General features: G+C 45.8%; 1 protein-coding gene across 3 annotated transcripts in view; it reads left to right on the forward strand.

Annotated features, from left to right (window-relative positions):
- LOC306714737 (protein phosphatase 3 catalytic subunit alpha) overlaps positions 1-23,751 on the forward strand; it is a 78,466-nt gene that overhangs the window by 47,633 nt on the left and 7,082 nt on the right. For 2 of the 3 annotated variants that reach the window (XM_079184859.1, XM_079184858.1), the window contains exons 3-10: positions 7,056-7,180; positions 7,739-7,850; positions 8,346-8,491; positions 9,349-9,488; positions 12,981-13,058; positions 14,053-14,147; positions 21,103-21,228; positions 21,929-22,000. In XM_079184859.1, coding sequence (XP_079040985.1) covers positions 7,056-7,180; positions 7,739-7,850; positions 8,346-8,491; positions 9,349-9,488; positions 12,981-13,058; positions 14,053-14,147; positions 21,103-21,228; positions 21,929-22,000 — 894 coding nt within the window. Of the gene's footprint in view, positions 1-7,055; positions 7,181-7,738; positions 7,851-8,345; positions 8,492-9,348; positions 9,489-12,980; positions 13,059-14,052; positions 14,148-21,102; positions 21,229-21,928; positions 22,001-23,571; positions 23,599-23,751 lie in introns of all 3 variants that reach the window. The other variant, XM_079184857.1, reaches the window with a different exon arrangement.

Raw genomic sequence — 23,751 nt, forward strand, 5'->3', positions numbered from 1 at the left:
AAGTCCAACTCATTGGCGCCTGCCTCGCTGAAAAGAACGTACCGTAGAAGGACCGTCTCGCTGATGCATATGCACAGAAGCAGTGCGTCCATTGTTGTCTTTCTTCCTGGTCAAGTGCCCTGTTCCCTCCATTAGACTTTCTGATGAGGCTTCTTTGATGCTGTTGTAATCAGAGGCACAGACCTACTCAAAGGATCTATGGCAACGCATCATCATTTCCAAATACGAGATGGTTCTCAAAATACAGTCCGGAGTGGCCAGTGTGCTCATATTTGGCAGGCATCGCGCTTACTTAAATTCATGAATGCACAGCCCTTTTTGAACAAAAGTGTGGGTCTCGTATGTTTACTGAGGCCATTATAATAATAGAATATTTTGTCTGGGCTGTTAAAGAGAATGAAGCTTAACAAAAAGATGCAAACAGGTTTGGACAAAAGCCGTATTTGCTGCCTCGGTCTTCATATTTGCAGGCACACAAGCGAGGGATTAGGAGAAATCCTGTTAAACATAACTAGATTTCAGATTATTTTTGTTTTAGCCATGTATAAGCGTAACTGGATTTTTGAGTAATTCGTGTGCGTGACAAAGTACCACCGTGGACCCAATGTAGACGGGTGAAAGGAAAGTGTATCTCAACAAATTCAATTCTAACTCGCACTGAACCAAATTGTATTGACCTCCCCAGTTTAAAGTAAACGCTACTAAATAAATCCATTTCCACAGTGAAACTGTGTGCTATTTATCCAACTTAAACACGTGTGCACAATAAGGCAAAGCTGTGATCTTTCTCAGAGCCTTGTCCTCTCACTATGGCTCAGAGCAAATAGAGAAATCTCTTAAAGGGACAGCGTTTATTATATAAGACGTTCATTTAAATACACTTAAAATGTGTTCGTGCCGGATTCGAAATCCGACAGTCGGCGTGACGTAAAACGAGGGCGTTAATCCGACATGTAAGCGTGTGTTATGATCTTCTGCCTTAACCTGATGGCAATCTGGTTTCTTATGTGTAAACAGAGCTCTAACTCTGACCTTTCGGGTGAGGTTGTCATTTCAATTCTTACGAGCGCCGTCGCACGCTAACACGTGTTGTTTTCAGATCTGAGAGCTGCTCAAAAGACGACGGTTTCGGCCAGCAAACCTCCTTCCTTTTGTTGTGTTACATAGAAACGGTGGACAGCTCCTGTTCTGTGTGCAAGCCGTGGATCCTGAGGAGCTCTCTGTATGTGTGTGTGTGTGTTTGTGTGCGTGCACTTGTGTACACGAGCGCGGCAATGAAGCGCTTCTTTCCCTCCCACTCGACACCCCTGTCTCAACCCCTCTCCCACGCACGAGTCCTTTTCAACAAGGATTTCTCCGTTGCGCGTGCTCGCGATCCCGCTGTGTTTCCCTCTCATGCGTGCTCCCGAAACTCACACACGGCTCTCTATAAACATTTCTTTTGTTTGTCTCCTGTTTCCCTCTTGTCTGCCATGTTTTATCCCCCCGTGTCATTGCTCAGAGGCCGCTTCCCTCCCCTCTGTCTCCCTCTCCCAACGTGACACGCGGTCAGCAAATTAGTGAGTAAATATTTATCGTCGACGCTATCCGGCCATCTCTTCCCCTCGCTCCGCTTCTCACATTCGCACAGTCACTTCCTGGTCGGGCCAGATGGCAGGTGGGGTTTTCGTGGGGGGGGGGGGGTGCGTGTGACGACTGAACTGGCTTAGGCCACCGAGTACAAGCTGCTCCCATGGCCTTCGCACACCCATCGATCGACCCCCCCCACCCTACAGCCACATCACCAGGCGACAGCGAGCTTTTACACGGTTCATACACCTGTTTGCAGTGCGGGTGCTCGACTACAACACTGTGAAACATGTTTTACTCGAGCTACAAGTAGCTGTTTCTTAGAGACATTTCTTATGAAATTGTGATTCATTCTGAGTGAGGAAATGTTAAGAACTCGGTTGTGAAATATCCTCTGGACACAAGACCTTGATCAGCATCATCATTTTATGAGCTGAAAGTGAATTGTGTTGCTCTGTGAAGCATTTCAAGGCCGTTAAACCTTTCCTGTATTTGCTAAGCAAACTTAGCTTATCTTTTCTTTTTTTTTTTACACTCTCAAATATCGATTGAGATCGAGCCTTACAAATCCAGTATCCGTCAGGCTAAAATGTATATTCCCACCTTGGTTTACACCTCTGGTTCCAAACCTGATGAAACGATAGATGAGAATAATCATATCTTTTGTCTTTTCTCAAATATTTTTTTTTTTAAAGCAAAATACAGGAAAGTGTTGCCTCTTCACGCCTCTCAAAAGATGAACCAGTGGTTCACACCAACACAGTCATTTGAAGTGCGCTGAGCTCGTCAATGTCCAACTCTAAATCAGACGTTGTAACATGTATCGCTGCTGCTGCTGTGCTGGAGACAGCAGCTTGTTAAGAATCGCATACAGTACGATGTTCATAACACATCTGCAAAGCGCCCCCCCCCCCCCCCCCCCCCCCCCCCCCTCCCTTTGCATAAATGCATACTCTGAAGGATGTACGCTCTCACAGAGTGCCATCATAAAAAACCGGGGGGGTATTGTTATCATCCAGTCTCAATCAAAACACGATCTGGCACAGTCTGCCTCGCCGTGGATTCGGCTCGCTCACCGGCCTTGTGGAGTGGCCCCGTGTAGGTTCTGAAGCCAGGTTGTGTAATGCCTGCCGCCCACTCAGTAGCTGCTGCTACTCAGGGAGATCACTCCAGTGCACAAGCAGGAGATGGCCAGAACGAATTGTTTCTCACTCCAGATAATGTACTCCCACCTGCTCTTCTTATGTGGGCTCTGGTTCCCACCTCGTTTTTTTGGGGGGTTTTTTTGTGCGCGTTTGTGTGACAAGCGGGGAGGGAAGGCAGGCAAAGCGTGTCTGTAGGTGTACTGGAGCGGAGAGCGATTGGATGGATTGCGTGTTCGCTGTGATGAAGCAGGGCCCCCGAGCTGGAGGAGTGAGCTATTGTGGCGTTTTGTTTTTTTTGTTTTTTTTTCTCGTCGAACAGCCTCGTCCACGCTCGCCCAGATGAGGCGACTACAATTCACAGCGACCGTCACATTTGGTCCTCTTTTCGCCAGCGATTAAACTCTCGCCCGTCGCCGTGTCTCCCCGCTGTTCTCTTCGCCTGGCAAGCGACAGCTTTCCAAAAGGTCAGCTGGAGGTACGGTCCTCCCACACACACAGTGTGCTTCAGGTGAAATTGCAGCCTCTCTATTCCCTCACCAACAGACTCCCTCCTGCAGAGCTGACTTCTGAAAACATGAAAATATTGTTAATTTCCCTGTGAGCACTACATTTTCACAATAATTGCTCTCTTGGTGGCCATTCCTTTAGACAGAATTGTACTCTAGGGGCACGGTGAAATGAGTGTTTTCAGAACAAGGACTTTACAGAAGGGATGGCTGCCTGTTGCATCCATCTCTGTGTTTCCACACAGTGGATGGATTGCATTGTTTCCATCGGTGGTACTCGTGGCGGTCCTTTATCTGGTCGGCAGCAGCTTAGATTTGTTTGAGGATTCGTTTCCATAGCAATAACCACCCATAGCATCACACACTCTCTGGATAAAACCAGATGAATCGAGTTGATTGCCTCGTTTTATTTCATCTCGACGTTAAGTAGTACTTCAGCCCTTAAAGCGAAGCCTTACTGGTGGCCAGGATGCAAAAAAGATATGACAAAAAATACCTGCAAAGGGTGCCTTTTACATTTTTTCAGGATCAAAGAAAATGTCTCTCTAAAAAAAAAAAATCTCCGTCCAGATGAAAATGCAAAAACACAATTGAGGCACTGTCGAGGCCAGTGAGCAGGTCGGGCCACACACACACACACACAGCGGTGGCGTTGCGGCAGAGTATGTGTCGTGGGAGTGTTTGATAAGAAGCAGTAACCTCTGCAGCGCATTCTGATGTCACTGTGTAAACATGTAAAACGTCCTGTTAGCGTTAATTGGCCACGTCCACGTTTCACAAAAGCTCCGTAGTCATTGAGCTGAAACGCCGTTTGTGTGCGAACGGAAGCCCAAGACGCTAGAAAAAGCCACGTTTTGACAAAAATACCTGAATGCAAATAAATAGAAACATTAATAAAATAGCTAGCAATTTAAGTTCCCTTCATTCAATCATTGTTTTTTTGCCATTATTGTTCCAGTTACTCAATCTTCCAGGAACCGAGCAACCGATCTAAAAACAAACCTGCGCTACATGTTTGCACTTTAGTAGTGTTGGCTTGATTTGCAAGAGGGGCATCTTCAGAAATTGGACATAAATAACGAGGCTCCTTTTTTTTTTTTTTAGAGTCGGTGCACCACTGTGGATTTAAACCGTTACACAGTGTGGGTTTTAATAAAAGACCACTGGTTAAGCAGAGCTTTACGATACAGTCAAGGAGAGCTGATTCTCAGAGCCGTCTCACGAGGCTCGTAACTTTAGATAATTGCTCTCCAACGTTGTCCTCCAGCTCCCACTAATTGGGTATCTCTCCTGAAAGACTTTTGCACTGACTCCGATTGTAATTCTTCCTGCGAGATACAGTTCATACAGCGATAAACAGCCTCGCGAAAAAAAGAAAGCCGGTGTCCTTTTCAAATTAGATTTCAGTCTATTCACCCTTTTGTTAATCGCTCAACTACCTTGAAGAAAAGATGAATTGCGGCACTTTGCCGTCAAACCGCGGATGCCGTGCGTATCGTTGCCGCCGCTGCCGTGCTGCTCACATTCGATATCACTGATTGCTGCCTTTTGTGCGCTTTGTTTATCGCCGCTCTCAGGCGAAGAAGGTGACTTTTCCACCTTGTTGGCTGAAGCGGACAGGCTTTAAGTCCGTGTTAATTGCTGTTTTGATCACACCAGCCGGTATAGATTCACATCTGTGATTCAAATGTCTTGTAATATTTTCACATGACATCACAGGGGTCACGGGTGGACGCCACTTGACTGCCTTTCAGATGAAATGCGAAGCGCTGCATCAAGAAAATAGCAAAGCAGTGAAAGCATATTGCAATAGTAGTGACGACTAATTGGCTCGATAAACGGAGCGGAGAATGATTAAAGAGAATAAAAGTTGTTTTCAAGCCCAGTTTTAACCCAGTACTTCACTGAACGATACATTTTTGTTCTTCTTCTTTTGTGTTCACTGTCAGTAAAACCGATTTTGACTATATTCTGTGTCAATTGTGTCTAGCTTCTCCTGAGGGAAAGACCTCGACAGCACGGTTGAATGCCAGGAATTTGCCTAAAATCCGCTGCCATTTCCCGGAAAAACTACCTGCCGACATAACGCCCGTGTGTTCTCGTGTACCTGTGTGTACCTGTGTACTGAAGACTATGTACTGAAACAAAGACACCTTCTACAAGCCTCATTAAAGCCGCCGCGTATTCATGGTGATTTAACTGGATCTACTTTCCAGCTGCAGGTTTCAGCTGGCAGCTTACAGGCCTGCTGTGCGGTTAACTACTGCTCAGGATCCGCGGTTGAGCCTTTCAGGTGGTGGTTCGCGTTTCCCCAAACAAAGGCTAATGCCAAATAAGAGCAAAGCCACTTGATGAAAATGACTGCGGCTTTTTATATGCAAGGCTTGAGCTCCGTCAAGCCTTTGTTATATCCTGTGCTTATATACTCAAATTGTGTTTTTTTTATTTATTACCTACGGTCCGAAAACGGGACTGTGGACCATGTGGAGCCCACCGATGAAATGTATCGATGATAAATAATAATTTCCGGCGTAACGACCCCGTTGAACCAACCTTTTTAGAGGAGCTCAAAAATCGACCTACGGCCCTTAAATCAGACGACCTCACATGCACCCCCGTCAGTCAATGGCAAATAAGCAGCAAATCTTTTCTGTGGCCTCTGCTCCCCTCTTCTCCCTCGAGAGTAATAGAGTATAGAGTCGCGTATACCAATCCATGCTGAGTGATTTGCTGTCCCTGATTTCGGACGCGGACGGGTTTGTCAGGACACTCTGCTGACGCCGTTTAACGACCTGCCTGCCGTGCCGTTGGTAGCTGTGCGGAAAGGATGCGACGCAGGCGATGTCGCGGAGTTACCCGCGGTGCTGAACACACTATATCACATCCCCGGCTAACAATACGCGTTAAGAAATGGAGACGACTGCGAGCTTTTCCAGTCGTTTCAGCCAGTGAACTTTTAGTGTATTTGGCGAGGATGTGTTCACAATCACGAGCCAGTTAAAAACACCACAAGGTTACACGAGAGGCCGAAAGAGGATGCGGTGGAAAAGCTCACTGCAGCCAGTTCTTGTGATTCCTTTCCACACTGGACCGCTACTAGCAGTAATGAAGATGGTGTGCGCTGAAGTATTGACTTCTTTTGTGAGAGTGGAGCCTGTAGGAAAGATGGCAATAAGACTCTTAACAACAAGTTTGACGGATCTTGTTCGCGATGTGATTCATGACCATCTAACGATACTAACGCGCGTCTGCTGCCATTGATAGTCAAATCTAAATTCCTCGTGCAGACTGATTTGCAATTATGCTCATGTTTTTGTTTTTTTTTTCTGAATGGAATGGATTCAGATTACAAGCCTCATTTTAATGAACATTAAAAGCTCCCGTTATAGTAGCCAGTATTGTTTTTATGTCGTTTTTTTGGTTTTATTCTTTGCATCATTTCCTGCAGTGAGCGTGGGCTGCAGAGCTGACAGTGGTCCATGTGTAACGATGCCCTTATTTCAGTTACAAGTGAGCAGTTTATGTTAATAACAACATTTCACATCGTTTGACAAAGCAAACTGATGGGAAAAAAAACGCTATAATGAACTGCCAGATGGAATGTTTGTCGCTATAACTATGAAAAGCCACCGAAGTAGGTTGATCCAGGATGCTACACGTATAGGACGTCTTCTGCGGGATGGCATACGCGGTCTGAGCTCCTCGCATCTGACAGAAAATTATGGAAATAAGCAAATAGCCTCGCACGGTGTTATAGAGGCTTTCATCTGTTCCTCAGCTGTAAAAATAGCAGTTATCCTGATGTGCCTTTGTTCCTCTTTCTGCCTTACTCCAGTGTGCGGAGACATCCACGGGCAGTTCTTTGACCTGATGAAGCTGTTTGAAGTCGGAGGATCACCAGCATCCACGCGCTACCTTTTCCTGGGGGACTACGTTGACAGAGGGTATTTCAGTATTGAAGTAAGTCTGTGTGTTTTTTGTTTTTGTCCTCACGAGGGCCTAATCAAGTGTGACACGCTGTGTTTATTAATAGCTTTCTTTGGAGCGCGGATCAAATCAGGCTGCAGATATTGGAGCGGTGGTGGGCCTTTTTGTAATAACTTCAAATATAGCCCGGATAGCAAATGTCACTGCGTATGTTATGTGGGGAGAGATTTTTAATATGAAGCAAAATGCACGTCTTTAATCTGCGACTTGCAGATTGGAATTAACTTAGATCTGTATTTCCTGCCATCTCATCGCCTGAAACGTTCTACTTTCATTAATACAATATATTGTAATGGAGTGTGCCGTGCCTGTCCTCTGATGGCTCCTCTGAAGGATTGTCATCTCCTCCCTCGAGCCTGAACTCTGCCACAAAATGTACCGCATGAATGTTTCATTATAAGCAGAATTGCTTGTATTATGCCACTCCGTGATAGTGACAAAGTCTGACTTGACGGTTCATGTTTCCAGTGTTATTTAAAGATGACACGCTAACTGTTCCCCAACCCTTTCTTCTGTGCTTCTTTGTTTCAGTGTGTGCTGTACTTGTGGGCCTTAAAGATCCTTTACCCAAAAACACTGTTTTTGCTGCGTGGGAATCATGAATGTAGACATTTAACAGAGTATTTCACATTTAAGCAGGAATGTAAGTAATGCTTTGACACTTCTATTTATTTTTTTGTCTACCTTTTTTGATCTAGATTGAGTTTAGTCTGGTCTGTGACTCTCTGTACAGAGTGGAAGGAGGCCTGAGTTATTCTTTCTAAGAAGCTGTTTATCATGCATCCATCGACCTCAAACGCTCACTTAAAAGTGCCCTCTAGATGGTGCAGGATTCGCTCCGATATGTTGCCCTTCTCGTTATTTACACAAGTCAGAACTATTTCTGTTGGACTCTGACAGAGAACGGGGGGGGGGGGGGGGGGGGGGGGGAAGAAGAAAAAAAAGTAGTAAAATACAAAAGAGCTGTGAAATTGTGCGGTTTTTAAAAATGTGTTTTATGGCACTTTGGAGAGCCTTTCCGTCCCAGTCTAGCACACTGTGAGCCCCAGTGTATGAGAGCTGTGTTGTTTGACTTGGCATGCTTACCTTTCCCTGCCCTGTCTCCCCCTCCTCCCCCCTCCCCTCCCCCCCATGACAGGTAGAATTAAGTATTCAGAGAGGGTGTATGACGCATGTATGGACGCCTTCGACTGCCTTCCCCTGGCTGCCCTTATGAACCAGCAGTTCCTGTGTGTACACGGAGGACTGTCTCCAGAAATCACAAATCTTGACGACATCAGGAAAGTATGTGTCTGATTCGAGGCCATTTTCTCGATCATTTCATAAAGCTACAGTGTGTGCGTGTGTGCGCGCGAGTGTGTGTGTGTGTGTGTTTTTAACAGCAGGTGTCTGTTAATGGCTTTAAAAATACAATTGGACGCTTCCTGTACGCCTCATGTGCTTTCTGCATTCATTCAAAGTTAATGAGGAGATAACTGTATTTGTTTTAGCACGATGGGCTGTGAAAATAACAACCGTAGTTGCAATGCATGAAGTGATTCACTCAGATGTGTCTCAAGTACTGCTCAGGACTTGAGACACGAGGGAATGTAAAGTCGGATTTCAAAACAAAAAAAACAAAAAATGTTGAAGAGTCGGATCCTGCTTTCAAACTAATTCAATAATTCCAAATGGATTTTATGGCTGCAATCAGAGGGCATGCATAATAGAAATTGCACTATTGAAGTGTCCATCATGCTACCCATCCAGTAATCCACAAGCTTTTTGTTCGAGAAAGAGCTATCCTTGGCTGAAAGCAAAGTCATTTATGTTCATTGCACCAAAAGAATGGCTGCCATCGAGTTTTTTTTCATTTATTTCCAAAAAAAACAAAAGAAAAGCCTTCTAGGTGCTAAGAGGTGAGCGCTGTCTTTTGAATACGTCACCCGCACCGTATATCCGAAATATTCCACTCCTTTCTACCCTGAATAGAATGTGAAAATCACTTCAGCAAACGCGTCAGTCAGAGTCACGATTGAATCATAATCACGGCAGCAGAGACGGCAAAAGTATTTTTCTTCTTCTCTGCAGCAGAACGCACACTCCATGTGCATCTTTGCAGTCAAACACGGCTGACACGAGTCCCAATTTTTCTTCCACAGTTAGACAGATTCAAAGAGCCCCCAGCATACGGACCAATGTGCGATCTGCTGTGGTCCGACCCCCTGGAGGACTTTGGGAATGAGAAGAGCCAAGAGCATTTCACACACAACACAGTGCGAGGCTGTTCCTACTTCTACAGGTGAGTGTTCTGTCTCTTACAGCAAGAGAGTCATTTTATAACATTTCTGTGTTGGGTCTTTTTTTCTTTTTTTTTTTACTACATTGGAAAATTAAAGGATAAAGGATTCCAGCCAACAGCCGGATAGATAGCAGCTTTGATTCTCTACTAGCATTAAATAGCGTCCGCAATGTTCAGTCAATAGGACTCTTATTAAGCCAACACTTTGTTTTATATTGGACGGTGGAATTAAAAACATGATCTCAGTAACCGTAATCAAAAAGCTTCTTTTTTTTTGTGTGTGTGTTCTGACTAATTTTAGGAAAAATAAATCATCTACTCATTAGTTTTGGCTGTGCTATCTGTAAATACCGTACTGCCAAAGACAATACAATAAAAATGTTCCAAGACAGAGTACTTGAACTTAAAGACAAGTACGGAAGTTGCTGAAGGACTCTAGTCGTCTTAAACAAATGTTTTAAAACAAAAATGGGGGGAAAAAAAGACACCCGGCTTCCAAATTTCCATTTCTCATCCGCTCGTTTTCTCCGCCCTGCTATTCCTCAACCGTGGCGTGGGAGACCGCCATTGGTCAGAACGTGGCGTGCATCAGAGAAGTCCCAAAGTCTCCTCCTCAGACAGTCGCCGGTGTTTATGTAACTCGCATTACCTTCAAATGAGCAGAGCGACTGAACAAACCGAGGAAATGCACGGAGCAGGGCAGCTCCCACTGTCACAAGATGTAATGAACTAGCGCATTACCGCAAGGCACAGTGCTGTTCCACTCATTATTGCCTCCGCAATGCTTGCTTGGCCCCGGCGAGCCTGGGGCGAAGCTGGCAGAAGTACTCTGAAATGTCCTCAGGCTCCTGATTTGCATTTTTCTCTTTCTTAATAACAGGTGTTTCATAACCACTGACTTAATAGTATTTTAATGTCCCAGTGCTGGTCTTGTTGTGGATTTGTGAGGACACGTTTTGCCTGATGGTCCGACCATCTTTATGTGAGCCATTACACTGCAGATCCACAACAGGTCCTTTTGCCCGCTAATGTCCTCGCTTTACTGAAGAGAGACCCGACAGAAACGTGATGTAATGTTAGGTGTATGGCCTTTTTTTTGTGTGTGTGTTTTACCAGCACCCTTGTCAGCCCGCTGCCTTTCGGTCGAAAATTCCTCTGCGGTCTTGTTTTCATCAGTGTCCCTCACGTCATCTGCCCAGGGCACGCTCGCTAATTGGCATCACGCTGGCATTCAGGATTTATGAGACAGTTTAAGCCAGACTGAGAGGGAGCCATTCCTCAGCACCCCTCCACAGAAAAACATTGAGCTTCTTTGTTGCTTCTGTCTTGCAGTGACCAATAATCCCCCCCCCCCCCCCCGTAGGCACGCTCGTAACTCCTTTTACAATTGCAATTCAGGCATGAAATTGCACATGTTTTGAATGCGGCCGCTTTCATTTTAGCCGCCACTCAGCAGCACAAATGTATCAGCCTTAAAACCAAATATAAAAGCTTTAATTTGAACGTCGCGAACATGCAAAGCGATACTAATATTGCACGCGGTGAAGTTCTTGCACAGCTCCTCATGTTGTCCAAGGAGCTCATTAACATCTGTGCCCTGTTGTTGGACAGATGGGAGACGCTCGGAACTCAAAAAGCAAAAAAAAAGAAACACTAGGCTAAAATGTATCTTGTCTGAACGGCTCCATATGGCATGTATCTACATCTGATGCAGGAAATCGAGTGAGAAATAAAACATTTATTCCTAATTTCTCCCCCACCCCCCCCTCCCCGCAAAACTCATTACGTTTTTTAATTCCCTTTCGGCAACTGCTCCCTCCTTTTCACATCCCCCCCCAGCAGATGTTTGTTGTGAGTGTCAGGAATGCATGCGTTCTCACGTCTACATGAACCAAGATTGTTCGTGAACCTTTCCGAACTCCTTCAATTTCAGTCTCCCATAATGGTGTTTTCGCACAATTTTAAATTTAGAATATTTTACCTCTGCACCAAGCATGCAATGAAATGAAAACCAAGCCACCCAAATTAAAGTTAATTTACTTATAGAACACTTTTTTACAACCCTGCCTCAAAGGACTTTACATTAAGAGATGCAATAAAGCTGCCATAATAGTATTAGTCTGTCAGTCAAACTCGACTAAAACTCCATTTGTTGTGCAGCATTTGCTAAAGAAAAAGAAAAAGATCTCTTGGTACTTTTCTCGAGAGGTCGGAAGCCAAAATGTATAGTTTGGTTTTGATTACTTTATGTGGGCGTTGTTCATTGCTGTGCTGTGATTCTGCAGGGGCGTTGAGCTAGGATTACAGAACTTAATACAAAGTCATAACCTGTTTATGAACAAACACAATATACTTCTTCACTGAACAACAAAGGATGGGGTGTTTTTGAGATTGTTTATGAACTGTTTGTTTATTTCCAGTGTTTTTTATGCATTAGAATTACTACTGATCCAAGTAATCACAAAAGTTTCACATCACACATTGTAATGGAGACGCTCTAAAATTCCACCCCGGTTGCCAGAAATGCTGTGAAGTGACTTTTGTAACAATCAGCCAAAAATTCTAGAGATAAAACCACAAAAAAACAACTTTAATTTAGCCCCTATTATTGTATAGTGGTTCTGATATAACGTGAAGGTGTCACTCATTCACTGTGAGCTGTCACTCACAGCATCCCACGAATTCACGCATCCTGGCGTCCACTGTTGTTTTAACCATGTTTGCTAGAAGCGACGCACAAAAAGTATCGTGGCAGTGCAGCTTTACTTAACTTAACATAACTCTTTAACCTATTTTCAGGTCAAGAGATATTACATAACAAATGCTCTCTGCCAGTGACTTGTCTTCTGCCTTTCCCATTGCGAGCATAGGAAATTTCCAGTGGAAGCTGGTGCTGAGAAACGAAAGGTTGTAGCATGGAAAACCCAGAAACCACACTGTAGTCTGATAGTTGGCAGTACGGCTTTTTTCGGTCTCCCTGCTCACAGGCTGAATCGATCAGCGGGAGCATGAAACATGCTTTAACACTCCCAAGCGATCAACTCTTTTTTTTCTCGAAGAAACCGAAGTCTGCTGCGAATCATGCGACATGTGACCCAAAAAAAGATCACACCTACTCCGCTTACAGTGTGAAAGCGTGTTTAAAATTAAAGCATATTACGGGTTATTATGTAGATCATGATACCTTTTGCTGGCAAACGTGTTTTAGACACATTTAAAGGGCTTGTTTTGAATTCAAGGCAAACTTAAAAACTGATATAAAAGCCGTCACTTACAGGCAACCTTTCAAGGCAATATAGCACTTTATAAGCCACATGGCTTTAGAAGAAATTCAGCTTGAACTCAGAGTTGTATTATATCCACAGTTTCTCTGAGCACAATCAATAATACCTCGGACTTATTTCATTATTTCTATTGATTGTTCTTCTTGATCTTACTGGGATTTGTCTTGATGTATGACTAAACCAAATGTGTGTCTCTTTTATTCAACAGCTACCCTGCAGTCTGTGACTTTCTACAACACAATAACTTATTATCTGTCATCCGGGCCCATGAAGCGCAGGATGCTGGGTGAGTGTTGTGGCATTTCGTCGTCTCCCCTCACACTGTCAGAGTGAGTCAGACCAGGGTATTAAGTGAAAAGCTACCCCGGTGCTCTGGGGGGGGGGGGGGGGGGGTGGTCTTACTCGAGCCCGTCTGGAGAGAGCCGGTTTCGGTGCACAGTCTGAACTTTGAGAGAAGTCGTGTTAATCCAAGAAATGAAAATGACTCCAGCAGCAGGAGGAGTTAAGTCGGCCAGATGTGATGGGACCACTGTGATTCATGCAGACCTAGTCAAAAACACACATTTCTAACAACGCACTGGAAAGCCTGGGAGGATTTTCAAACGGGCAGGTGGGTGGATGTGTCGAGCTGATCTCCCTTTTTTTTTTTAAGCGAGGTTAAGGCGGTGGGATTCACAGCACACTGTTGTTTACCATTCCCTCCCGCAGCGTGGTCACACGGGACGCCTGGACGCGTCTCCGATGAGGCTGCAGCCCCAAGCCAATTCAAACCACACATGTCGTAATGTTATTGAGTTCCATACATGTTTTGTTTGCACCTTCTTTCTTTTTTTTTTCTTTTTTTTGATCTCCGTAAATAGTTGCTGCGAGGTGTGGTGCAGCAAACATATCCTCTGAGTTAGCGCTCTGTTTACCTAAAGCTTGATTCTGTTCCAAGTATCCGAAACCACCAAACGCAGCACAGACGTTCCTGGGAGATCCGAGTAGGTGGGTTTGAATGCTGAGCTGGTTGAAGCGTGATGATGACTACTTAAGGGCATGTTTAACCTGTAACCCGGGGGATTTACTCTCGTAAGGCTCCGCCGATGTTTGGCCCCCCCCCCCCCCCATTGCTGACGCGTCAGCGTACAAGACAAACACGCAGCCGCGGAGAAAACAAGAGGCCACGAAAGCTGTCGCCGCTAATCATATCCCGAGGGTTGAACACCAATGATTAATCCAGGAGTACACGGTTGTAATGTTTACTAATGCTTACCTCTCCTTTTTGGATGTTTCACCAGATACCGCATGTACAGAAAGAGTCAGACCACTGGCTTCCCATCCCTTATCACCATCTTCTCTGCACCCAACTACCTAGATGTCTACAACAACAAAGGTACGGCTTATATCTTTGTCAATCTTCAGTGGCTAATTAAGAACATGCCAGCTGACATTGCTTACTGAGGCTCACAAGCAAGTTTCATCTCTGGTTTAGTCGTCTTACTCCTGAGAAAAGTGTGTCTGGCTTTCCTTTTTTTTCTTGCTCGGTTTACACCGTCTTCACTCGTATGCTTTGTCTCTTCACCATTTTGCAATGGGCAAGCAGCACACAAATGAGTATTTTGGAATCGTTAACCAGGCTTTTATGTTTAGGTGCATTCTGGGACTCGACCACGAGCTGCACAGAGCTGCAGACTGTGTTCATTCTGAGTGGGATTGGTACTAACAACCTTCTTAGATTATAGGAGAATCTTGTTTTACTGTCGGTCCAAACAGTTGAAAATTAGCCTAACACTGGCACATTTACAGTTAGGTAGAAAATAAATGATATCGTCTTTTGCTGTCCTTTGAGAAACTTTGAAAAACGCCATATTTCCAATTACCCTGATACGGCATCAAAAAGGTCTTCATGAATCTAAAGTTTCACTTCTCCAGTGCATGCATTTTACACCCTGTCGTACACAACATTTTGATGACAATATTGCACTTGTCCAATGACAATAATCTCTGCGCCGCCGATTTTGATCAGGTCAGTTCAGGGACAGAGCCGGCGAGAAATGGAATGGCCCGGTGCCGGTTGACTTGGCACCTGGTGGCGCCCTGCGCTGTGCTACGGTGCCGACGCAGCAAGACCAGGCTTGCCTCTGCGCTGTGAGTCAGCACTTTTCCCCCCAGAGAACAGACAGTATATTGCTTTGGCTGTGGGGGCATGTTTGGATGGGCGAACCACAGGAAATGGAAATGGGAAGGAAAGAGTGATGGTGCTGGTGCACGCTGTTTTTTGCAATGCCTCTCGTGATGAAATGCCATAACGGAGCTTTATAATGCAGCGCCTTTTGGTTTGAATACATCACAGGCGGGGAGTGAGGGCTGGCCTTTTCTATTTTCTTTTGCCCCATTTGCAGGTGCATTTGGTTGATCGAAGATTAGGTCACATTTGTCTGCTTTTTCCCCCCATGAGGTGCCTCTGTGCCTCCTCACTGCACAACAAGGATAGTGAAACAACCGCAGTTTGCCTGCCTGTATTGTTGTTTATTATTAGGACCCCATTCGTACCATGCCAACTAATCTTCCGGAGGGGGCTCATGGTCAACGCGATACGAACAAACAAAAACAAAGCGATCTCAAGCGCATGTTGTTTTTAGTTTTGGCAGCCAATTGCCGGGCAAATCATTTACGCCTCTCGAGCTCAATATGCTACATGGAAAATGATTTGGTCTGCACCCTGTTCTGAGCTGCGACTGGCTGACCTTCGCTTGATAAAATGCCTGCCGGAGCAAGAGTGGTTATCGGAAAGAAAAAGATTACTCTCCGTTTTGATTTTAGGACTGACTTCAATCAGGCACGCGGCCGCATCCTCAGCGGCAGCGCTACGGGTTCTTCGTTTCCCTCGTCGTTCACCGTCTGCGTGAATACGAGTCGCTCTTTTGCTCTTCGGCTGAATCTGCCGTCGTAAAGTGGCGAGGTCTTTTGGCTTAAAAAGGCAAACACAGGAGCAAGAGCAAATAAACATCCCTTAAGCTAAATGTCTAGTCAGAGATTTCATGTCAAAGCTCTTAAAACGTCAACAAGTTGCGGTTATGTAATTACTTGGTTCCCAATCCACTTTAATAACCATCTGCTTGATGTATACAGGACCACGGAACAGGCACAGCTAGCCAATACAGTCCTATCAGTCCTGTTGATGCTCTTCTAATCAGTCATGTGGGCGGGGTTCACTGGTAGAACCAAAGCCTCTGTAATGAATTGGTCGACTCTTAGCTTCTCGGCAGAGCTGGAAGCCCACTGAGCATGTACCGTGATTGATGACCAATCGAGTGGGCACATAACTCCTAAAAAAGGGGGGAGGGAGGAGGCACCAGCGGGTCCCATCAATACAGTGCAGGGAGTTGGCCAGATTAACCAATGAGACGTCTCCACGAAGTGCGGTGTCGCCTCCTCCTCCTCCTCCTCGGCGGAGGATATCTGTGAGGCACCACAAACGGACAACAACTCTTCCACAAGACGTAAAGCGGACTTGTGTGGCTGAGTCGGATCGATCAGCGCGTGAATGATGCTCAGGATGTGACTCTGTAAAGATATGAAGTCCTGCTTCAGGGATGCCACCCATCAATCCTTTTGTCGTTTGAGTCAAACTGTTGGCTTTGCAGTAAGTGTCAGGCCGCTGACCGGCTGTCCATCGCAGCGCTGACCCCCGCACACCGCACCCCTGCACTCCAGCGCTGGCGGGGGGAGCTGTGTTAAATGAAAACACAGCAGCAGTGATTTAGCAGTTTTCACTGTTTGAGCTTCGAGTTCTGAAGGGACTGCAGTGGAGGGAGAGGAGGAGGAGGAGGAGGAGGAGGAGGAGGAGGAGGAAGAGGAGGAGGAAGGGGGGGTGGTGGGTGGGGTGTAGTTGGCAGTTGCACACTTTGGAGATTGCTTGCGGTTTTGTATTAATGGAATGTTTTCTGCTGCATCATTATTGACTGGCCCCCGAAAGCCAACTACTGAGTCCTAATGGCTATGGTGCTTTGATGGAATAAAAGCTAAATGACCGAGATGTTGGCAACGCCGTTGACGCTAATTTGTATTAAATCTCACTCCTGAGACACGGAAGGATTGGTTGGGTTGGATTCATCCCGCACCTGTTGAACCATATAGAACCCAATGAAATGTCTTGCTCCTCCCTTGTGCCGTTGTTTGATGAGGAGGCGCTGCGGGTCAGGTGCCGATTGGCAGGTTGACTGGGGGACGGGTGATTTGAAGAGGAAGGAAATGGAGTGGCGTGATTGGCTCCTGGCCCTGCCACTGGAATGAACGGCAGGATGGAAAGCTATGGCAGTGCTGACGCCAGCGCAGCAGGGAATTCACTCCCCCCCCCCCCCCCCCCCCCCCCCCCCTCGTCACGGGTGCCAGCGAGAAGAGTATCCCTGGCACAGATGAACCGCCCATCTGTTATCACTCTGGTCATTACTGGGCTTCCCTTCAGTTTCCTGTAAACATGCGGCATCAACCAAGAAATAATAACGACGTAATGCCGGACAGGTGCTACTCGGTCCACACAAAGCGGGATCTTAAAGTCATTACCGTGTCATGTATGCCCAGTTATGGGTCATTGGTGAGTGTAGCGTGTAGTTCTGGGTATTGTTGCAGTTTCATCACTTCTGATTCAAATTGAGCTTATTTGCTCGACTCATTGTTCCCGTTATCGTCATATTTTTGAGTAAGTATGGTAAATCCACGACAACTGAGCAAACTGGAGGAAAGACCATGAGATTCTGAAATCATCATCCACCTGTTGTCATTTGTCAAACACGACGAGGTGTCTTGTCCCAACCCAATACTACTCTCTACTCTACTCTACTCTCTACTACAACTTGTTTCATTGATTTATGAATTAGAAAGCATTCATGCATTGTTCAACTGTACACAGACTACATTCAGTCCCTGCCATCCCATGTGTCTGACATGAAATGGAGGAGAGCCGCCGAATGTAATGGACCAAGAAGGTCTGAAGCGGCTGGCCTGCGATACTAATCCAGTGGAACTTGATACAAGAGGCCTTAGAGACAGCTATGCAGTCAGCATTAAAGCGTCGGGGGGCAGGACGGCGGGAATCTCCCCCTCTTCTCAAAGCAGACTTAACAGTCCTCGTTACCCGGGGAAACCGGCTCGAGGCACTCCCTTTTGAATAAGTAATGAGCGGGGCGCCGGCTCGCAATATCTGTGTTACCGTGGCAGCAGGCTTGGCCTCAGCCACCCGGGCTTTCAGCCCCGCCGCCGGAGCAGCAGAGACATCTAGTGGCCGACGTGCAGTGTTGAACACGGAGCTCCCCGGCTGGTTCGCCACAAAGGCAGTGCCCTCCTGCTGCCTGGGAAATAACTCCTAAGCATTTGTTGTGCAGCATGTGTGGATAATGGGGACGCGGCGACGTGTTGTTTTTGTCGCCATTATATCTGCGCGTTAAACGGAATCTCAAAAGAAAAGAAACAAACGTGGGCCTTGACCTGCTCTCACCCGGAGCTCGACCAAGATGTTTGTTTTGCACGGGGGAGGTTGTCGGGTGTGTCTTGTTCCTTTTTTAAAGGGAATCCGATTCGATAGGAGGGACGGCGGGGGAGCTGACCTTCTCCCCCGCTCTGCCTTTTTTCTCTTTCTTTTTTCGTGGCTGCATTCAATCAAGTGCTTCGACCATGTTTATGGAGTATGTGATGTTTATGCAAGGCCTGCCCACGCGCGCAACTGCTGTCATGCACGCCGACGCACACGCACCCACTGCCCCCCCCCGTGTGTGTGTGTGTGTGTGTGCGTCTGTGTGTGTGTCACGGTAATGCAATGCTTTTCTGATTGGACTGAGTTGTCGGGTTTTGCCGCTATCGATGATAATGGTAGAATAATTATACAGTACTTGGATGTTCCCGTGCAGGAGGTGTGTGTGTGTGTGTGTGTGTGTGTTCATGTTCATCTGTGCAGCCTGGGATAAAGAGGTGACTGCAGTGGAATGTAAATGCTTTGCAATACTTAAGGGACCACTTTGATTGCATAGTTACTGCACTATATGCATTACCATGCCTCATTGATTCCACACGCGCACGCACGCGCGCACACACACACACACACTGGGGCAAACTTCAGCCTAGCAGGATGTTTTCTGACCCCATTTGTGTTACGACCGAGGTTCTAGCTGCTTGGGATGCCAGGTTGGATGAGCTATTCCCGACCGGAGAGAGAGAGGGAGGGAGGGAGGGAGGGAGAGACCGAGGCAGGAAAGTCCCCCACGGTGACCCAGCCATGGTGTCCGCTTTCCCCAGATCTGGGCCACCAGACTGGCCTTGTGTATGCAAGAGGCTGGGGCTTCTATATATATATATATATATATATATATTCAGCGCCGATATATTTGTGACGGGCGGCTCTCATGTTTTTTCCTCAGCACCCACGTTCACACCGGGCCTTAATCATGGGTGAGGTCACACGGGGCGTTCTGTGGTCAGTGTTTGGGAGGTGGTTTCTATGTCAGCGGGGCACAGAGACCATGTGATTATGATAAGGCTTTCTCTAAATATACACTGAATACGGCACACAGAGAAATACTCAGTATGCGTCCCGTCTCATTTAAAGTCAGCAGGCAAATTTAAGCTTTTGCTGCTTTTATTCCGCTAACCCGAACAACCCAACCACACCCACTGAGACGTGATCAATATAACTGCTTGAATAATTTAAAGCCACTATGTGTATATCATTTTTTTAGTTTTTATGATTGTAGTATTTTAATTGTTCTGATGGGATCCATTTTAGCTTGTAGAAAAGGAAAAAAAAGAATTCTCGACAATAAAGCAAATAAGCGCATTTCCCAGCTGTTGGACTAATTCCTCAAAGCACACTTAGTCATATAAATTCTTGAAACGATGCAGCACATAGACTTTGATGTATTTTAGCAGCGTACAAAGGAACACTTTCATGGCAGAAGCAGGTGGGTGGAAGTAAGCAGTTTAGCATCTCGTGGTTTCATGTCAATGTCAGATAATCTGGAAAATTTACCTTACAGTGTCCATAACTATTATCCCTGCTGCCTCTGGCTATCCCCCCCCCCCCCTCCCTCCTTCTTCCTCGACCAGGAATTGATGGTTTTCTGTTAACTAATGAAAAGTGCTCAGCCTACAGAGCCTAAATGCTGAGCCGTGTGTTTCTGGGATGTTATTCACGCATCCAATCCTGGGAATGACAGACACGCTTCACCAACTGGGGGCGGTAATCAATACACAGAGGAAATGTTCCAAAGCGGGGAAAAACGGGGATTGATTCCCCCCCAAACCCTGGTTACCTTCATCTTGATGCTTGTGCAGTTTTCACATCTCAGTCTTCAATTATGCAGATGTATCAGCTCTTCTGTCAAAGCGAGAGACTGACAAACGCGAGCGTTAATAAATCACCTTACAATGTCTTTGTGTGTAGGTAGTTTGATACCGGATCCTTTTATTCACTGTCATCACCCAGAGGTTTGACTGACAGCATCTGACAGCATCTTGAGTTACATCCAGGCTTGGTGTTGTGGTGTTGATGACAGCGTTTTGGCCACTTTACACTATTTCTCCATTGTTTTGTAGCCAATTGGAGCTCTGTAGCGAAGATTGTCTTTAGTCCCAAATGACTAACAAAAACAGCCAAGAACCTTTCACATTCAAACTCAAAGTATTCCTAAAGTGAAGTTTTTGTGGCATTGTTTTTTTTTTAATGATTAAAGAAGAAATGCTTGAGTCCCCTCGGGGATTGGCTTAATAGGCCACAAAAATTACAGTTAAAAATAATATTTACAAGTAGAGAATATTTTGGTCTTCTTTTTGTTCAAATTTGATGTCCAAAACAATCCATCGAACCATGCTGTGGATACGTTTTGATGTCCATCCTGTTAGCTCCTCAGATGCTGATATTTTCCAACAGCCATCTTGTTCCTTGGCACTTTAAAGCAGAGTGCTTTGTGGGTAACTCTCTCCTGGCTAATAACATGTTGGGCGGTCCGTACCTCGATATGTGAAGCTGCCGAGACCACACACTGCTTCTAAGTGGTGGTTGGGAGCAGGATGGCGGCCGGTAATGGACCTGGACCTTAATCCGATCTGATGCTTTCTCTTGGTTTTGTTGAAGTATGGAGTCAAGTATGGATTTCAGACCGCTGTGCACTATCGAGGACTATAGAAGCAGGAAAGGGCGATGGCGTAAGCTTCAACACGCGCACGGCGCACGTGTTAAAATAATCAGACCGTGGGCCATGTGGATGTTGACGGACACATCCTAGGTTTTGTGATTATTACACATTTGGGCGTATGTTAACATCTACCTTCCCCCGTCTTTTCTCCCCCTCCCCCAGCGGCAGTGCTGAAGTACGAGAACAACGTAATGAACATCCGACAGTTCAACTGCTCACCTCACCCTTACTGGCTGCCCAACTTCATGGACGTCTTCACCTGGTCCCTGCCCTTCGTCGGGGAGAAAGGTGAGCACGCACACATTCTGAGTACGCCCTTTGGTGTAATACACAATCAAATGAGGACATTGAGTACAAGCAGTTTCGACCAAATGCGTCATTGAGTTGCATTGCACATTGAGTCGGTACTTGAAAATGGGCCGACTTCAAGGAATGTAGCTCAGACACTTTATAGTTCATAAATACAATACTTATTCGCATGATTTATGAACCAGAAACGCACAAAGCGAAATCCTGCAAATCAGCAAGAAGTCAGTGAAAGTTTAGAAATGGCTTTAAACACGAGCGGAGCGGTTGAGTTCTCTCACGGCCTTGAAGATTGTTCCAGGCGTTTGGTTTTTAGAGCGCCCCCCCCCCCCCCTGTCAGATCTGTGACACGTCTGTGTCAGCGGATCACACGTAACTATGACTGACTCGCTCACCCCAGGAAGCCTATTTTGGGTGCGACCCTTCCGCACAGGGCCATTCCTAGCAATGTGTGCAAGGTCACCGATGGACACTGCTCGCCGTGTGTGTGTGTGTGTGTGTGTGTGTGTGGAGGGGTGAGTCTTTGTCCGTGTATCTAGCGCCGCTTGGCTGGAAAACCTTCCTTCACACACACTTACCAGGTGGAAATCATGCACAAATTTGACGTATGAGGTGGTGTGTTTAAAAAAAAAAAAAGAAATAGGATTCATGTTGTAAAATATCTTTTCTGATTTCTTTACAGTGACTGAGATGCTTGTGAACGTATTGAGCATCTGCTCCAATGATGAGCTGACGACTGACGAGGAGCTGGACGGTAAGCACGGCAGAAAAATGGCGACCTCAACAGTTCTCCCCCCCCCCCTCTTCAGTTTGCCTTAGCTCCACTAGAGGGAGTTCTCTGCCAACAGGAGCACCAGACACACACTCAAAACTTCATACGAATGCACAATCACACAGTTTTTTTTTACGCATACCATGGCTGCTTCTCAGAGCATTCAGTTTAAATATATTGACTCTCCACAACGTTCTTCCACATCTCACCAACAGAGTGACCGTCTCTGATTGACACATGACACAGTCGAATCAATAAACCGTTCTGGTGTTGCCTTGAACATGCTTCGTTTAACTACCCAGCGAATCCTTAGAAAGTCTGAATAGAAAAAAAAAAATCCAAATGTAAGGCCTTGAAAGTGTGGCTATGCCTTAAATAGAGTTGTTGGAGGTGTTTTGTTCTGCTACATAACTCTGCGGTGCAAGTCCTCTTGGGTTCAAACGGCACAGTTAGTCATACAGTAATCGTGCTTTTTATAATCACATAATAGTGGCAAGTTCTGGAAATCTGTTTGGTCACAGCTTATCTACAATGAGCTGCCCTCTGCCTGCCCCACCCCTTACTGCCAAACAGGAAATGATCTCACCAGTCCTCCCACCACCTCCCTCTCCCTCCCTCTCTCTCTCTCTCTCTCTTTGTGTTTACTGATGCACACAGTATGACTCTGTAAACAGCACCCAGGGGTGCAGCGTATTAGACTTTTGAAAACGCAAATGCTGCCGGTTCCTTCAGCTGATTTGAAGCTAAGCTCATATGATCAAAGCTCACAAATAATCGTGGACTATATAACTGGGTAGCATAATGAAAAGAGTTCAACTCAAATCTATGTTAATATTTGCACACAGCGTGGTGCGCCGCCACGCCAGAAAAAGATCCGCATCGCATTTGGAGCATGAAAACGTTGTTTCTCACGCGATTACGACGTCACTTTTCACATTGTAAGGTTGATGCTGATCCATTTTTCTTTCTCTGGCATGGCAGCAATACGCTCCCGTGGGTTTGGACTGCGGCACAACAAACAATTAGCCGCCGTTGAACGTCTAATCGTATTCACTCGGAGCTTTCGAGTTGATCCACTCTGCCCTCACTTTCACCTTTCTGTTTCGTCTTCAGCTCATTTCTTTTTTCAGATCTCTTGTATATTGTTCACCATCGTTCTTTCCTTTTTGTCTTTTCACTCATGATCTTGTTTTCTGTGCCCGCACTGCTCTCTATCTACTATTGTTTCCATGGTTTCCAGTTGCCTCCATGTTGATACTTCCAACCTCTCTACTTTATCACACATTTTCTTTGCATTCTCCTCCTTTCTCTGTCTCATGCTGTGATGTTGTCACTACTTTGTTTTACCTCATCTAATCTCTCTTTTCTATGTTTTCCAGAGTTTTTATGTTCAAGGCAGCGCTTGACTTTACACTTGTTGTGCTTTCTTGCCTCTTTTTTATTTTATTTCGCCGCCTGCGCCCTCTCCACCACCTCATCTTTCATTCTACGGCCATCCACTGATCTCTCTGTCCTTTCTCTTGTCTTCTCTTCTGGGGGTGTTTCATGAGAAGGACAGCTAATATATCCCCCCAAAAAAGGTACAAACATTAGCCGTAGCGGTGTGTGCCGAGGTAGATAGATAGACTTTTGTCCAGTGCTTGCTCTCTGCTGTCAACTAACAGCACTGTTTAAAACACCTACTAACTCTACTACAGAGTCTTTCTATTGATCTCTCTTTAATTGTTTACCAC

Source organism: Pholis gunnellus (assembly GCF_910591455.1).
Source record: "Pholis gunnellus genome assembly, chromosome: 23".
Lineage (NCBI taxonomy): Eukaryota > Metazoa > Chordata > Actinopteri > Perciformes > Pholidae > Pholis > Pholis gunnellus.